Source organism: Varroa destructor, unplaced genomic scaffold (assembly GCF_002443255.2).
Source record: "Varroa destructor unplaced genomic scaffold, Vdes_3.0 BEIS01000003.1, whole genome shotgun sequence".
Classification (NCBI taxonomy): domain Eukaryota; kingdom Metazoa; phylum Arthropoda; class Arachnida; order Mesostigmata; family Varroidae; genus Varroa; species Varroa destructor.
In genome coordinates, this window is record NW_019211456.1 from 41,968,507 (window position 1) to 41,987,011 (window position 18,505).

The window sequence follows — 18,505 nt, forward strand, 5'->3', positions numbered from 1 at the left end:
AGGGTCCGCTCATGAAAGCTTGCTTTATTAAAACCTTAAGGCGTACACAGATTAGAGGATGTATATGTTACTGATCTACCTATTATTATTATTAACGTAAACACACTTTAATTAATACGTGGGGCATTACACGAGGATCTAAGTAGACTTGCTACTGTTTCATTATGTTATCAGGTCACGTAGGGCATCTTTCTGCATAAACACGCCGTCCATCACGCTCAGTATACAGCGGTGCCACGCCTTCTCCAACCTCCTTCACATATCAACGTATGGCACACACCAATGACAGCCGCCGGATACGAACACTGCGTTCTGTCTGAACCCTGCCCACTAAACGGCGAAGACAACAGGATACTATGGAATGGTGCAATGCAGCACCGTGACTTAACTGAAGTATTAGTCACAACCTCTAGGATCTTTTAACATCTTTTTGTGATGTTATAGCGTAAGCATCCATCCCCCCCCCCCGTTTGATAATAAAACTAGAGCTTGAACTAGAAAGCGGTACCGCTTGGAGTGCCATCGCGGTCATAGTAGAATTAATCTGCTCGTTACAATTTAGATGACTGCCTGTGGTGCAGAGAACATGTCAGCGTACATCCGGCATTCTTCTCAGATGTCTCTCGGGAAATCCTTGATAGTAGCGAATAAGTATCGGCATAAATTTCCTATAAAAAGGTACTGCCGTATTTGACGTATTCCCAGCTTTTAGAACAATGCTACGTGTCATGCTATAACGAATATCAGACTAGCTTGAGTTATGCACAGTCAGCAAGTGACGCATTGGGTGCGGACACTGAGCATTAAAAGTAAAAGGCATAACTCGCTTTCCCATTACATGAAATTAAATTTACAGTGAAAATCTTCATTTTGGCTTTACGTTACGGCTGGCGTCTATTACTGTCACCTTATGTGTACGAATTCTAACGCTGAGCCAGCAGGTGAAGACCTTCCATTCAAGTCCAGCGTCTTCATATAGGGTCGAGAACGCACTCGAAAGGGCGCCCTTACAACAGCAGTCTCAGGCAGGACTAGTCAAGCAGACGAACTTCGCGCATCTGGCGCCGATTACGCCAGCGCCTGCTGCGATGCCCGCAGCTGTATCCCTTGCTGCAGTAATTTTTAGAGCAGCTATTTCTGATGGCGTCCTAAATGCAGCTCCACGGGCGCTCACATCCCTCTACTGGCGCCCATGAGCCGTGCTCAGTTCTACCCCGCTGAACAAATCGCATCTATATGACCACGTACAGCGCCTTTCGACGTGCTTGTTAACAATATTAAGACAAGTGGCGTCACAGCCATCCCAGCGTTTCCTCTAAGTGGTAGAGTAAAAACTGCAACGTCCGTATGCATGCAACGGTTCCATCATTTCACGACCGCACCAATTACCCTCCGACCCCGTAAGCTTTTAAGTATTAATACAGCCAAAAGCAATCACGGTCGACAGGAGAACGGTGATGATGCTGGCAGGGCGACGGGAAGCTACACGACCCAGCTGGCGGACGGCCGAACGCTGGTTGTGGAATACAGCACTGATGAGATCGGCTACAGGGCAATTGTGAAAATGAACGAGTTCGGCATTGAAAGCCAGAATCCAGCCGGTGCCGCTTTTCTCTCGTCGGACATTCCCTCACGTGAAGCTGTACTACGTGTCGAACGCGGTTTGCCTTTGCAACGGTACAGACCTGCTCCTTATGCGTAGGCTTTAAATAGAATTAGAACGCCCTAGCACTGTTAATTATTGTTATTGAATAAATGGCGAACCAGTTTAGCGCGGCGATATGTGTTACTGTACTCGACATATAGATGCGCGCTCTAAAAATTGCAATAGGTTTTTTGCATAACAATAAAAAATCGTCTATTTTTTGCTTTCTCGACCAAACGTTTACTTACTATTTGGCGCCAAATTGCAAAGATGCTCGAATATGCTAGGTATGTTGAGATATACATAAGATTAAAAAAAAAACTTTTAATTCGAATTGGCGCCCGTAAGTGATGTTTTTTCGTTCGAAGCGGAGTGCAATTGGAATGCGTAAAAGTATCCCCACTAAACACAAAAGATTCTATTACGAGGCGAGCAAAACCTCTCAATACAAAGCTATCTATATCTCTGCTCGTAACCAATCCAGGTTGCGCTTTTGGAGCAGTTTCTTATGTGTTCTTCCTCCGGTGTGATACAACCTAGATGTATGCAAGTAGCTCATGGTAGTTCATTCATCAATTTATTGTCAATGATCTATATAAAAGATACTTGTTCTTGCAGCGAGACCGCTGCGATTCTCTGATGCCACGTAAGTTAGGTCCTATGGGGATTTGGTGTATACCTTAGGCGCTTAGGAAAAACAGCCCCATTATTTGCCTAGATTCTGAGATGTTTGCTACTGTTGCTGCTGCCGGTACACAGGAAACCGATCCTGCAATCTACCGGAAGCGCAACTGGATTCGCTGACATTTCAAACGAATGTCTATCGTGGGCTTTGGAGCAAAAGAAAAGATACGTCTTTCATATTATTCTAATAATAGAAAGCGCATTTCTCTCAAGACTACCCACAAGTACGCCTAGCAAAAATCACAATATGGTCACAACATAACGGTGCCTTAAACAAAGGCATTTCCGAACAACTTACGTGTTTGCTCTCGAATGTTGACGCTAGACGCAGCCAGCATTAGCGCGACGCTCGATTTTTTTTATCTGTTTATTCCATGAATGGGGGAAATGGTCTTACGAAGAATATTGGTAAATGGCTCCAGTTAACTTCATAAAAAGTTTGAGGTCATTTGGTATGTGAAACGCGTTTCGATTTATTCCTCCAACAGAAACCATTTGAATCTTCATCGGTCGGGTCAATTATCGTCGAGTTTAGTATTCGGCGAGACTGAACTCACGGAGGAACTGCTACCCGATAGGTTGAGGTCGTATGGAAATAGGCCGACCGAAAATGAACTTTGGCAGCTCTTAATGTTTGCTATTTCTCAATTTTAGTTAGTCAAATTTGACATGTTCCTTTGATGAACACTCCTGCGTTTGTGGCCCTTCTGACTCCCACTTCGCCGGAAAAGTTGTGCTCTAGTATTGTTCAGATGCATGTCTGACGCTTCCTAACGGGAGTTTACAAAATAGGACGAAAATCTGTTGTTAGCTTGAGAGCTTTCATTTTATAAGCAAATATCAAACATGTAGGAGAAATAAGAGTGAACAAACAAGGTAAACTGTGCGTATACACACAGGTGTTTTTCTTAACTTTCATACGAGCTGTGGCTTTTGGAGTAGGACACAAATTAAAGCGTATACAAATCCGAACCTAGACTTTCAGGTCCACTTTTATATTCACTCCTTCAAAAAATATTCAACTCATTTTTGCGTTGTAACGCTAGGGCTTGTTTGCCTGCTGCAGCCAGCCAGCCAGCCAGCCATACCTTTGTATCACTTGAATTCAGACAATTTTTTAATCTTTTCTATACAGAAAGCTTCCACGTTCCAACGCAATTCATCGTATGAGATTCATGTATAAATTTCCCCCTGTCGGCTTTTTGTAGGGAGTCAACTAGCAACCATTGTCATGCAAATACACCTGAACCCTATAGGTTCTAACTACAGTGGCTTTTTACCAGTCCTTCAAAGTTATATGCCATTTTCCCTCTACGAACGGAACACAGGTCAGTGTCGGTCCTTCGAATATTTTCAAGCATGAGAAGCATTATTCCGTCTCGGCCGCTTATGACTCAATCTATTAAGTCCCTATACTGAACCTCGTTTATTTCTCGATTGAGCCACTGGATTGCTCCAAGAGCTAGTTGAAGCCGGTGTCTATATACCTGTATCTAGAGAAGAAGATTGAAAAATTCCAAACCCCCGTTGAAAGTCATTTCATCGAATGGCTTTGTTACAATGATAAATTTTTTGGTATAGTGCATGTACCTAGAAAAGGTACTGCTTTACTACGAAACAATCAATATACGCTAGGAAAAGATGTCTAGGATACTAGTTGTAATTATAATTAATATATAAGTATATAATTCTATCTGTAATAATATCGATAGCCTAATAAGCGAAGCCTGATATTGGCTTATCTATGCGCAACAGCTGCCTTGAGTGCAGAAATGAACGCGGGAACAGCTTTAAGTGGTGTTGATCTAGAGAAAAAAAAAGCTGTTATTATCAAAAAAATAGAGAAATGTATGCCAAATTTTGGAATAATTTGTACAGCGGGGAGTGTGTGGCACATGTAGTAGGCATTTTTTTGTGATGGTACGCAGCCTTCCCCTTTTCCAAAAGAGGTCCTTGTTACGAACTGGCGAAGTATTTCAGTTTTTTTTTCAAAGATACATCCCGGTTTGTCCTGCGTTTTAACGAGTTTGAACTGCCCGAATGAAAAGTGCGTCGACAATTTAAAGATGTGGCCTAGCGTGTGCTACGGCGAAGTGCAGGCATTGAGTCCTTTACATCGGTGCAGCTGATAACGAAAAGTTTTATAAACCTGTCGTATTCACACATGGTATGTTTGTCTTATGGCACTGTCTGTGCAAAATGCTTTTTCTGTGTGTGTGCGAAAATGGAATTTTCGATAAACAGGTAGCTATAGGTAATGAAAAAACAGTGTAACTACTATAACATATTAGAATATAACACCAAGTTTCTCAATTATTCACAACTCCAGGTTTATGGTACCTCCCGCAAAGAGGTAAAGGGCAAAAAAAAAAGCTTAGGCATTACAAAAGTGTGTTTTCTCTGCTTTTGAGGCCGTCTTCTACATGTGACTAATTGTAAAAGTTATCAAGTTAATATTGATTAGTTAACTGATTAAAACTTAATTCAATTAGGAAAGATTGTATATAAAACCCAAAACTAGTTTTAATCTACCATTTAGGGTAAACTACGCATTTACTAACTAGCTAAATGATCAACAGTCCTATCTCGTAGTGATTAACACAAATTTGATTCACTGGAGAAAATTTATTCCTTTTTGAAGAGGAAGGCAAAATCAACCAGTAGCGCATAGAAAACATCAGAGTAACTTAGAAGATTTACTCTGTTATCAATAACACCGCTAATAAATATGATAGTCAAGTGGGTCGTCTTTCCGAAAGGCAGTATGTGATATTACTATGGCAGTTTTTCTCTGTCCTTTTCGACGCAGTCCCTTTACTTCGATAGGCGACTTACAGGGCGTAAGTCGCCTATCAAGGCAGGTATCGAGGGCTGAACGGGGAAAAATTAAGATGTACGAACATTTGCATACCCAAATGGCGTATGTGTTGTACCAAACTGATCAAAGTAGTCAGACTGTTTAGATTAAGTAGACATGCGGCTATGTAGAATGATAATAACTTCTCAACACTCCAGTTTGGCAAGCATACAACTGTGTTTTTTTTTTTTCTAAACAAACAACATATTAGTGACCTATGAATAAATGTATGCACTGTAGGTTCGTGGGACATAATAACTGTAATATAAGCAATTTAGTCTGTTTAGGTATACCATTTGCAACTATAAGAAATTATCTAAAAATATTAGACCTATGATACTAGCACTTTAAATTTTATGCACATGATTTTCATTTTTTTTTTGTCCGACTATTTACCCAAAAAGTTATATGCTTGGCAATAATAACTGATATTCTAAAACACGTTTTCGACCATTTAGACGGTCACGTTTATCTAAAAATTCGTGTGAATTTCAATGTTCTAACAGAGTAATGTAATAGGTTCGCGTAAAGAACAAACTGGCAGTGGTTTGTATAATTCAGAAAAATTCAATCCAACATAAATTAGAAGTAGTTAACTTGAATCGAAATTGGGATGCTCTTGTGCAACTTACGTTATAATCCATACGTAAAATGTGCATTCCTATTTACTGTCCGTGATAATTACGAAAAATATAAATACTAACTCTTGAAAAGATGCCAGTAGCAATTTAGCTGTTAGTATCTGATTTTTAAAACGCAACGCACTTTGGCGTGTCATACAGTTAAAGTTGGATCATATTCAAATCCTTCAAATTCGAGTGTACTGAGGTTAGACAAACGAGAATGAATATATTTGCAAGTATTTATGTCATGTAGCGTTGGCGGAACTACAAGAACGATTTGGGCTTCAGAAGAGTATTCTGCATAATTACCCTCTGATCCCTTTCGAGGAGTAACACTTGATTTCAAGTTCGAGCTCATCTTTAGCATGAAATGTACAGCTGGCACTCCTTCGTCGCTTCTTCGATTTCTAACTTACAGATTTCCTCTTACTTGGATCCTTGCGGTGGTCTCTTGTTCTCATTTTTTCTCCCTTCCGCACTAGAGCCCTTAAAGGTGCTCCATTGATGTCCTGAAGCCTTTATATTTCTTAAATAAATAAAACACGATTTTCAATGAGCACACTCGATTAACGTTACATGTAAATACGATGCGCTCAAACGATTTATTCCTTCGTCTCACGAAATTACATTAATTAATGTGTTTGGTTTGTAGCCTTTTTTAAATTTATTAGCAGAATTTGAGTGCAGCAGTGGTTTGATCCTTACGCCTGCCTATGGTGAGAGGGTCCGTATTTCCGAAAGTTGACGTCACGTTCGCCGAGAAGTACAGCCTCGCGTGCCGGAATGGCAGAGGACAGAAAGGCTACATTGGCTGGACTCTGACTTTCGGTTCCGAATTCGTTTGTCTTAATGTTAGCGCGGTAACCTCCCTCGTCAGCGATGTACTCCACAACGCGGTTTCGCCCGTCGGCGAGCTGAATGGTGTAGCTGCCCGTTACACGGCCAGCGCCATCTGCACGTTCCGTCCTGCTTTGGCCGCCCTCCGCCGAGTTGACCGAGTATTCGAACGCATATGGCGTCGGAGGGTAATTGATACGGTCTTCGATGCCAGAAGCAATGCGAACCGGGTTGGCTACGCGAACGTCAGCCGAAACGGGATAGGCGGGCACGGCCACATCAGATACGCTAGCTGGCCGGAACGATGCGGCGTTTGCTCCGATGGACGCAGCAGAAAAGTAGCGAGTCCGAGTAGTCGGTCCAGAAAATGCGGGAGCAGCAGAAATGCCTTGAGTAAGGACCTCAGCCGGCACTTCACGGGCGGCAATCGACGGTTCAAATCGCCGCGACACTGGCGCAGATTTGTAGACATACGCAGACTGGGTCTGCTCTTTGTAAGGAACGTACTGAGCGCCACCCAAACTGTACTTAGTAGAATACGAGGCAATAGGACCAGAATAGAATGATTTGACCTGTTGGCTGGCGACCAATGTCACAAGTAACAACACGACAGCTAGAAGCGGCGACTAAAGAAAGATTTTAAATAAAAACTCAAATTAGCTTCACAAACATATCCTGTTTGCTGAGATGATTAGGTAGCACGAAAATGAGCAACAGTCGAGGAATTTATCGAAATATAAATAGACATACTTGCACTGTGTAAATAAGCTAAACATTTAAAGGCCTGATCAATGACGAATTTCTTATACATCAATGTTCTGCCCGACAATCGTTTTCGCCTGCAACTCAGTTAGTGAAATCCCCTCTATTTGACTACTGAAGATAAATTTCATTACAGATTCTATTGAATTATAAGAGAATATCATCGTCAGTTTACTCTACGGTCCAGAAAAGGACGAAACAGGCAGGACCTGTTCGTGACAATAGCCAGGCATAAACAGGTGTATCTTGTGAACCCAATAGTTTGCAAGAAAGAGATCAGCTGCACACGGTATTAGACCTTAATAGGTTACGTTATTTACAGCGCTTCCGATAACTCGTCATCATCAGCGTGTCACAAGACAACAACCTTGAGCTTCTCGCTCGCTCTGAACCTCACGTTAAATCTCCTAACACTCGTCACAGTACCCCACGTACCATAATGACTGGAGCACACGACACACAGTTATTTCCGAACAAACAAGTAACTGACCGTTGCTCATTGTGGTAAGTGGTACTTCTTATATACGGCCGTCGTATGGGACAGACTGACAGGTAACCCACTACACCGCCATCAAGGAGACTTGAGGGCGTTCGTCGTAGATTACTGCTGACACGGATTGCAATCGGGGAACACTGAGGCGTCTACATGTATGTATACGTGAATACAACTGTTCGTCCATTGCCCTATAGGGCCGAGTATCTTCTGCCACTAAATCTTACCGCGCACTGTATATGCGGTTTGACTCTCGCTAGTGGAACTTACGCTAGCAGCGACTTATTCAAGTTCAGCGCTGAGGCCAACCCGTAACTGGTAGTTTTAGCGTGGACCAGCCCGTCAGATGGGTGGTATGGAGGCATTGTGACAGCGATTTATCGCCACTGTATTTTCTCTAAGGGCTATGACTCATATATACGGTAGCATACATTGAAGGAGACAGCAGCATCGGTATCTCATATCAGCATTAACATACTCGTAGACCATTGTCTTCTGTCTTTTGATCCTGCGGGGGACGCCGCCTTATTAGCATGACTATACAGACGTATGGCAGTGGCCGTTTCGTCACATCTTATACTGGTGTCATGAAACGAATACAGTGAATGAGAAATCACCAACGATGATAGGTAGTATTATAACTGTTGATTCTATTCATTTCAATTATTTGCATAAATAATCGCACATATGAGGTACTTCCATAGTTAAAGTAGTAAACCAAATCTTGAGCAAGACGACATATAGCAACAATATAGTGACAACAATAAAACCATAATGACCGCAGTGCGATAAATGCGAAGTTCAGTACCAGCACGGAGCAAAGGTACATGAAAGATCTTAACAGCAGTAAGTCCTGTTAGCGCCGCGGACTCTACGTAAACACCAATACGGGTTACACTGGCAGGTACATACGATCATAGCTTTATGATTAACTCTGATTCTACACAGGCTTTCTTTGCGAATATTTGTAAGACATGATGATGCTCTACAAAAATGCATTGACTACTTTTTTTCTTTCATAAATTTCAAAATTTTGCGAGCACCGTTGGCCGAAATTCCTTGAGACCTTTGTGCTAAGCCTTCCACACACTGTCTTACGTAGCCGCTATAAATCTCTGGATCAGTTAGCTAATACTTCAATTATCTCTAACTTTTATAACTTTGAGTGCCAAAGTTAAAACTTGAAATGTTGACTTGTACATCAGGCCCCAAAAGTAGCTGTAACCTCAGAGCTGTATTCCAACACTCATATGCAACTTCCTTTATAGAGATATTTTGTTGATTTTGATTATTGAAGATAGCGTTCAATTTATAGCATATATGACATATATCTGCTTTCGTACATGAGTTTCTGCACGCTTAGGTAACGAATTTCTGTGTCAGACTTAGAGCCTTTGCGTGGGTAATAGTGAGATAATTGAAGACGTCTTCCAGTTATCAGTGGTAGTTATATTGTGATTGCTTCATAACAGAAAATGACGGAAGAAAACAGAAGATCACCCTTGTTTATAGTTTTTATTCGGATATTGAGTGTACGAGCTGTTTTTCATTTTTAGTTCTAATCGTTTTTAGCTAAACCCATCTAGGGGACTCTACAATTTTCCGCTAAAACAGCTTCGTTGTCTAGGCGTGATACTCCCACGACGATCACGATTGTCTTCTTCAAATTCTAATTTTACTGTAAAGTCGAACAGGTACGCTATACAGGCCGATTCTCTGACGAAAATATGGTGGCAAATAAGTATGAAAATATAGGGATCAAAACGGGTAAAAAAAGGTAGCCTCAGTATATGCAAGGGAAGAACTCGAGAGGACACTTTTTCTTTTGAGGAAGTACTAAATGACAGGTCATCTGACGACAAGCGATGTAGAATTGTTGCCGTACTCTGAATGGTGTAGAAACCGGTCCTTTGTACTTGAGGCAACAGTTCCGATTTGGTTTGTCCGCCTTAAACCGTGGAGCCTAGGCCGTCTTTTTATTTACCAAGGCTCTTAATAACAGATTAGCGTAGCGGTTCGTCCAACTACCACAGACCCAGTTACTCATTCCACGTCTAATGTAATTCAACCATTATGAGTGTGATGTTAACGAGGTTGTACGCCTGTCTCCTGCAACGAAACAATGTTCATAATGTTCAATTCAGTGTAAGACATGCGTTTGTAGGCATCGGAAAAGGCCAGACATCCAGTTAGCGACGGGCGCTGTTAAAGAGTTTATTCTCCTTTTCTTCCTATAAATACGCTTCCGTTTTTCTGCATGCACTAGCCGCACCAAAGTTATTATATCTTGGAAAAGAATGTTAGGTAGTGCCTGGCAATTAACTTAGTATTTATAGTCAACATATTGTCCTATGCGAATGTAGTGAGACGTTCCTTTGAAGTTAACTGCCATTGAAACTTCAGTTGATCCAGCGATGCTTAAACTAAATTTCGACAGTTTTTTCAATTCAAATATGAAAACTTGTAGGCACACAGTCGAAGCTTTTGTCCCACTGGCAATTTTTGTCTGAGTTTTTACAAAGTTAAAGCAATAATAATATTATGTATCATGTAAAATTTATTTCTAATGTTGAAATAGCGCTTGCCTCACTTCCCGCTTTGAATAAAACTCCTTTGCTTCGATGACAAATAAAGTTGACTTCTTCGAAAGTAGGACCTGTCTGTTACGTCTCGTGTAAAATAAATCCACCAATTCTGGACTACTGAAGAAATCTGAAATCAAATTTTGATCTCACGTTCATAATCCCTGGCATAAGCTGTGTCGTACTATCTTGAAAGAATAACACATGGTCATCTTCGGTTCTGCGGGATCAGCGATTCCGCAACCATCATCCAAGTATCTATCCTATGAGTGCATTTCTGGCCAAGCCTAGCACAATGCTATCTGCTCAGTCTACAACGATCACCCCATTAAACTTTCTACTTGATTATTATCGCTATTATCTATGTACGTTTTATTACTAGAAATTTAAATACAGCCCCTGAGGGTTGTCCATTTGTCTTCTTGTTACACGTGGCCTCTTGCTTGTTGATTGTTGAAGTTTTCTATTGTTGATCCATCACAGAAATTGTCTACGAGTCGTTATGCTGGGACTCTACGTGCGTGCTAATGCGGTGTCCCATCGTTTCGTCGGGAGGGTCGTCGTGTTCCGCTGCCGCGCCAACGGAAACTCGCGAAACGCGCCGTTGACCACTAAACAAGGGAAGCCCAACGATGGGCAGGACTCACTCGGCAGATCGACTAACAGCTACCGCTGCTTTGCCATAAGACCCTGTGATTGTGTGGGGGCGGACCTCCGTTTACTGCTCATTCATGTTTGATACGAGAGCTTAAGCTAGCTAACTGTATATTAACTGTAGGGAATGTGTGTATGTATATATATATATTTTTTCTTTCTATAAATTTCGTTCATCACAGCGTACATTCACATTATACATACATGTGGGCAAGTCTCAATATGGTATTTATAGATGCCGTCCCGCGCGACTATAGGACATTGCACTATAAGGACAGATAGTCTCAGTGATATGCACCGCGCACGATTGCCGGCGATACGGCTACTGATGATCACGACCACGAACAATAAAACGATTTAATTATTAATACGAGTACATATACATATACGCATAGGTCCACACTATGGTTACGTACTGTATAGCTACTATAATAGCTCTAAGCAATACAGATTCACTGGACGACGTACGCTTCTATTTCTCAGCGTTCACTTGACTATACTATAATTGACAATTTTTTCTATTATATTAGTATACAAATATAGCAAAGTTGACTAACAATAATAATTTGGTACAGCACCGAAAAAATCTATCTAAGTGTACGTTTTCAGAGAACTTCCGACATTAAACGTATATCTAACACAACAGAATTTTGTTTGAAGAACAAAAACACTCTAGCACACAGTACGACTTTCCTCAGTTCCTGTTATTCGGGTAGGTAATATCCAGGTGTTTTTTTGCACACACAACAATTGTTATGTGAATTTCAGAAAAAACATTTTATTAATTCAACTTGAAATGTTTCTGATGCATTAGTATTTATGTTAGCCAAAGGAAAAATAGGGTTTTGCCAATACTCTGTACGGTATTCGCTCATATATTGTAATTGAGACACGCACTCTTACCCATTGTACACACAGTAAATAAACGATCTATTTTTTTGAGTAGACATAGACTGTTCATGCCTGTTCTGAGGTGCGACAGTATGCATCTACGAAGAAAAATCGTATTCCAATTGATGATTGATTAATTACAATGATAAACTTGATGTTCGTATTTGGCTGACTGCAGTACGATTATAGATTGAATTCAAAAGTAAAAGTATACACTACCTTTCGCTATATTTATGTGGCACTAACACGTATGAAGCGCAATAAACACATGCAAACAAGTGTACATAATAAGCTCATTATATTGATTTTTACCGGAAAGTTGGCAACTGCCTTGTCTCGTTTTGACCGATTCTACAATCTAGCTTCAGGGGCTACCTATTCGGACCGCGATCTTCGCGCTCCATTGATGACTTCGGGTATCGGGTTTGATAGTCAGGTAATCCCGCTGTAAGATCAGGCCCTAGTTCTCTTTAGGTGATCAAATCGCCCTCTACCATTACAATTTAAATTCAAATTTATTTTCATTGGTAACGTTTGAACATCAAGCATCAAGGCTTTTAGCCGATTGTCAGAACCTGTTTTGCCTAAGAGCTCGCGCATTCTATTAAAATCTTAGCATATAAAAATATTATGTACATTTATATTGGCCACATGTTACTGCCCGAGCATTAGATTCTCTATGCTAGCGGAAAACAAACTCAGTTGCTTGCCTGCTCGTTTATTGCCATCTAAACTTATTTTTTCTATAAAGCGAAACTGCGCTTGTGTGTATATAAAATTGTCCACATCAAATCAAAGCAGTATGTAAAAAAACAGTTTGAAATCTTCATTATCGACGTTGATTTGTGCTCAGGATCACCTATACGGCCAGACAGGTGTCAGGCAAATTTAACATTCAGTGTACACCAAAGTCCTCGATAAATGGCTTCAGCCTCAGCTATCTTTATGCAACAGTATATATACTGCCTTGACAAAATGAGCATCGGCATAGCGAGATCATATGGCGAGCAATACAGTTCATTGCTATAATGTACATGTAATATTGAAGATAAAGCTTAGTTCTTTCTGGAGATTACGTATGGGAGATCTAGCTCTGTAAATTAGTTAACCGGGGTGCCATATTGTCAGAATGACGGCTAGAACGACTGAATTTCATACGCAGATTATATCGATGATTTTGATGAAAGAGGAAGTTCATGCACTTTTCTTCACCGCACGTGGATTTAAATAGTTATTAACTAATAATAAAAAAAAAAAAAGCAGCTGAGCTCTCGTCTCTTTCTAAGTGCGATAAAACCGGCTTCCAACGCGCGTCGAAACAACGCACTACTCAAGCAATTTCTATCAGGGTAATGTTCTCAGTTTTAAACACGTAACTATCTTTGGGCGCAGAATACGATCGAGAATACGTATTAAGTGCCAGTTTTACAACTGCCTGATATACACAGCTGCGGGTGATCAAACACGTACATATGTATATCCATTTCTATATATATATACATACATATTGACATACACTTCTGAGACCGACTTTCCAAGGAAGGTATTGCTCTAATATTTGAGCTGATTTTCGCTCCGGAGTTTCCCTACGCTTTTTGAAGCATTTACGCCATAGGCTGAACATCTAACTGGAGTTCTAAAAGCTGTGTATTATTCACCTTCCAGGTGTCAATCAATACCACCGAGCAAATAAAACTGTGGGTAAAATACGTAACGTATTTACTGCACTCCTTTAAATAATAGCTTTCTAGGTATCAAGAACACTGCTATAGTAACCTACGCTTTTTCTCGTTTAGGAACATAAGCGTCGACGATACACGCACCATACAGATGTGACGAGTGCAATTAGTAAGTAAAATTCTGGGTTAGCTTCGATAACAGGCGCCCACGTATATTTCTCATAGTTATTACTGCGAGTCTAAAGCGTCGATCATTCCGATCCGAAAATTGCTTAAAATAGCAGCGTGATAGACGTTCACTGAGCAAATGCAAGAAAGCCTGCTTCGTAGTAGCTGCGTATTTGTTTATATAAGCCATTTCCTTCTGCTTGTGGGCTCTCTTATGGCAATCGTTTGCCATAGCACTAAAAATACAATAAATTATTCACGATAATATATTATTCATTGATCAGGAGTATATCCCCTAACCGTTGTCGTTTGGTTATAAACGCATGTACGTCATTGAAGTACGCAAGGCTACGTCCGAACGATGAGCGGCCGGGACGAACCATTTCCCCATGCCCGTCTGCGAAACCGCCCGTTCTTTGCCCACTAAATCTGTTACCATTACTACTCCGTAGCAGCTGAACAAATTGTTATTAAGTTCACATCGTTTTCGCACTGTCTCGGTGGGGTAACCAAAGCGTGCGGCCAGTTGTACCACGCGCTAACCAGTACGGCGCAGCCGTATTTTCCATTCTAACCATAGTACTGGAACGCAGCACACGTAGAGGGAAGCAATACGAAAGGAAACCTCGACACCACGCGAGAAAATGTGGCTAGCACAGGACTGCGCATTCTGTTCGTTAGTGGTTTTTGTGTTTTATGCCCGGTTCTTAAGCCGTTAAGAATTATTATAGACGGCTAGCTCCCGGATTCGAACCTAGATCGCCATATATCCCTAAGATTAATACGCGAACCCGTTAGCCACTGCTCTATCACAAGGATGAAATGAATCCAATTAGTTAGTGTGTGCTTTCTTCACATATTAAGGCTGTAGCAGCACAATCGGAATCCAACAGACGAAAGACAACATGTGCTTTGCTAATTAACAAGGGACCAATGGCTTATCGCATTTTACGTTTTCAGAAGACGGTTAGAAGTCGAGGTATGGGCAAATATGTCAGACGGCGGGCACGATCATATATTGTACAAAGGACTGAGCTGACGGTCGTAAATCCTAGCATGTGACTATCATTAAATGTTAACTTGCTGCAAAATGTATACATCGACATATGGTATCTAAATCAACGTTTATTCTTACGAATGGACCACGTCCGACATGTTTGAGACTAGCCCTCTCAGAAAACAACTGTTAGTGGTAGTAGATAATTGTTGGTATTTTCCGAAGAACATGATGAGATTTTCTATGCTATTTTTCTAGACTATGTACTAGATTTCTTTCCAAGGAAACAGCCATCTTCGTTCAAATTTGCCATCTTGACAGGTAAGTTACATTCGATAATATTTTCTCAAATAAAATATGCATTCAATACGTTTTTGGAACAAAAAAATGCACGAAAGATTATCTTGGTAAGTTTTTGTAAATTTTTCTAAGTTTCGTAACATGGAACAAAGGAAATATTTGACAATCGATGTTATTCTAACGTTTTTTTGTGCTCCTAATAGTGATACAGTAATGTATTATTTATCTAAGTTTCAAAGTGCATCCAAGTTCATGTGGATAACATAAATCCTTATCCATATCGTACCGTATATGTTCACGATAATGTTATTTAGAATTACGTTAGATATAGTATAATGCTTGTTTTATGGACAGTCGAGGCAAAACATTACAGATACAAACATCATGCACACGCTATACAGTGAGTTAAATAATATAAAGCTTTTTTTTCTATGCTCTCTACGCTAGTTTAGAGGTACTGATTAACACTGCTCTATTGTACATGACCATGTCGCAACATGTATAAGGGGTTTTGATAGAATCAAACAGTGATTACAGAGACCTGATAGGAAGTGCTAAGATAGCTTATTGGACTTGTGTAAGGTTGCTAGCTTCTAAATTAAACAGAGAAGTGTATAGGAAGAAGATTATTTGGAGTCTGAAACGGCCATCAAGTGAAACTCTCTGCGTGGGTTCTATGTTACTAAGGGCATTTATTTGAGGTCTTTTTCGCCCTATCCTAGTATATTAGCCTCAAAAAGTCCAAATATGTTTCAACTAACTTTCATTTATCTGTTATGAAAGCACATGAACATAAGATCGAATAACGAGGTATCCTTACTGCTTTTCAACAATTTCTTTTGTGTTGCTTTTAGGCTGGAACCTTTCGGCGCCGGTATTTTGGGCAATAATGCCTGTGCCACTGTGTATGTCAATTTATCTTAAATTTGGATAGATAGTTTTACGTTCTCTACGTACGTAACTGAAGGCTTACTCCAATATTATAAACTGAAAAAAACGCCGAGTTTCCTACAAAGATAGAAGTTACTATTGCTCGATTGTGAGTCCAACAACTTACTCTATCGAACTCAATTCTACCTAGACAATCGTATTTTCTTGTCGTACAAGGGCGTTACATGCGCCGTAACATATAGAAAATAACGATAATTAGAATAGAATTACTCTAATGAGAGAGCGACCTGCGGGTATCGCTTTGCACCCACAGACGTCAGCCACCTGCCGCTTCCTTCGTTTGATTGCTCGGCCGAGAATGACTAAGACGAGAAAATAGCAAGATGTGAATCTGTCGTAGAAATATTCACTTAATTTGAAAAAATTTAGGGCACAGGTAGTCCCAAAGCAAAAACTTTCCAAGTACATGTTCCAAGTAGGAGCTAGATGTTCAAGGCCAGACCTGTAAAGGATGCTTTGACGCAAGTCACCAAAAAAAATTTTAAGCACTTGCCTATTCAGATACTGTTGAAAATATTTAGATTGACCTTAATTCAGTTTATACCCGAAGGAGTCCTCTTCCTCAGGCCAGAGAACCTTCCACCGAAAAATCGATAACCCAATATAAATCTGGCAAAGTCCGTTGAGAGTTTGACACTGATACAAAAGTGTCTAATTAGAAGTGCATTGACACTGGCGACGAAGGCCACTGTGGCCTGTGGACGAACATAGAGGTTGAGTGACTCCACACCACTATTAGCATCGTAATTCCTTTACATTTACCATGCCTTTGTTAGACTAAGGCTCATAACTTCAGTTTTGTTTAACGTCATATTTATCCTAAATGTGAAAAAAGAACTACCATCTGCGTGTAAAAAGCTAGTTTTCGGTCCCACAAAGATGGGTACTCTAGAGAGCGGAAGTATTTATGCCATAGATTAAAACGGGCAACGGCTATTTAGGTGCAGGTCTCTTGCCTGCATCTTTCAAAGGAGTCACGTTACCCTAAAAGAGCCCCAATTAGGACAGCTTTTTTTTCTACTGGTCTCTATTTGTGTGAACACTAAGATCTAAAAGTATGTATGACAAGTTCACGCGGTATCGTACGGTCTACAATTTTGATTGAGAAGACCAGAAACGCCAATTTGAGCACCCCTATTTCATATAATCATTCCGCATAAAATTTGGAATAAACTTCCGAAGTCTTTAGTAAAAAATCGGGGACTCCTTTCGATGACTGTGTGTACACATAATATAATAACATTATGCTAATAATCATTATTATAATAATTAATTTTTTTCTTATGAATTGGTATCACGAAGGCTAATTATACCGTTATGCAATTTTAAAGCAGAAAGCAATATGGTACGATGATTTTATTTTTACCCTATTTGTTGTACATATTTAAATAGTTCGAATGTCTCCTACACGGCGACTGACTGTCTTTTTCCAGATTGCTCGTTGAATGCATCGTTTCTATAAACTCTCGTTTTATCCAGTTCTGTATAACTATAACACAACATTTTTCACTTTAATATTTTAATATATTCATTCATTCGTTCGTTCATTTTAAGAAAATGCAATGGGGTTTTTGTTAGATTTTCTTGCAGATTTGCTAGGGTTGCTACGATTTACGCGTAGGGTCACTGTTAGGTGTTGTATTTGCCCAGGCCTATAAGCAAACCTCATAAGGCTGCCGATACCAACATGTTCTATGAACCAGTCAGTATGAATATATTGTTCCAAATGATCTCTAAGCAGAGGTTGAACTATTAGTGCTGCTTGCTTAGCTCGCTCGTGGCAAGCCTACTTGTAGCGTCCTTTAACTGGCTAGTAATCTGGGAATTAAGTTCTTAGGACAAGCCTGTCGATGACTGGATTAGATGATAGAATACCAATAAAAGCAAGTCAGTTGTTGAGAAACTCCTGCATAATTGGCTTCAATACGTAAATAATAACGAGAAACATATTTAATATTTACAGGATTGTCGTTGTTTTACTTAAAAGACGCCTTGAAGCTGATGAACTTTCTAAAATGATTAGTTATGAATGTGACATATAAAACACGCTCGCCTTCCTTCTTGACAAAAGGTTCGGACAAAAACAAATTGGATTTCCGCAGTACTTCAATTGCTTAGAGCAAACATTCGTTCGACATATATACTGCATAATGAGTGGCCATGTAAACCCTTTATTGCTAATAGATTTTATTTCATCTCCCACCATTCATGTCAGAAATCTTAAAAAGAAATATGGAAGATATCACATCATTGTGTCACATGCAAGAGTCGTAGGAAAATGCGTAAGCGGGCATATAAGACTCTCTGGTTGCTTTGAAACAAATTTTCGAAAAAAGCGGAACCTAATTTTTTGCACACCGCGTCCACCCTAAGCTTGATTTC

General features: G+C 40.2%; 1 protein-coding gene across 1 annotated transcript; it reads right to left on the minus strand.

The window, feature by feature from the left end:
• Window positions 1-6,375: 6,375 nt before the first annotated feature.
• Window positions 6,376-18,409, minus strand: LOC111246577 (uncharacterized). Its single transcript, XM_086984582.1, has 3 exons — window positions 10,487-18,409; window positions 7,844-10,010; window positions 6,376-7,272 (listed from the first exon to the last, which is right to left on the minus strand). The coding sequence occupies exons 2-3, from the start codon at window positions 7,844-7,846 to the stop codon at window positions 6,511-6,513; spliced, it is 765 nt and encodes a 254-aa protein (XP_086840708.1). The 5' UTR covers window positions 7,847-10,010; window positions 10,487-18,409; the 3' UTR covers window positions 6,376-6,510.
• Window positions 18,410-18,505: the final 96 nt, after the last annotated feature.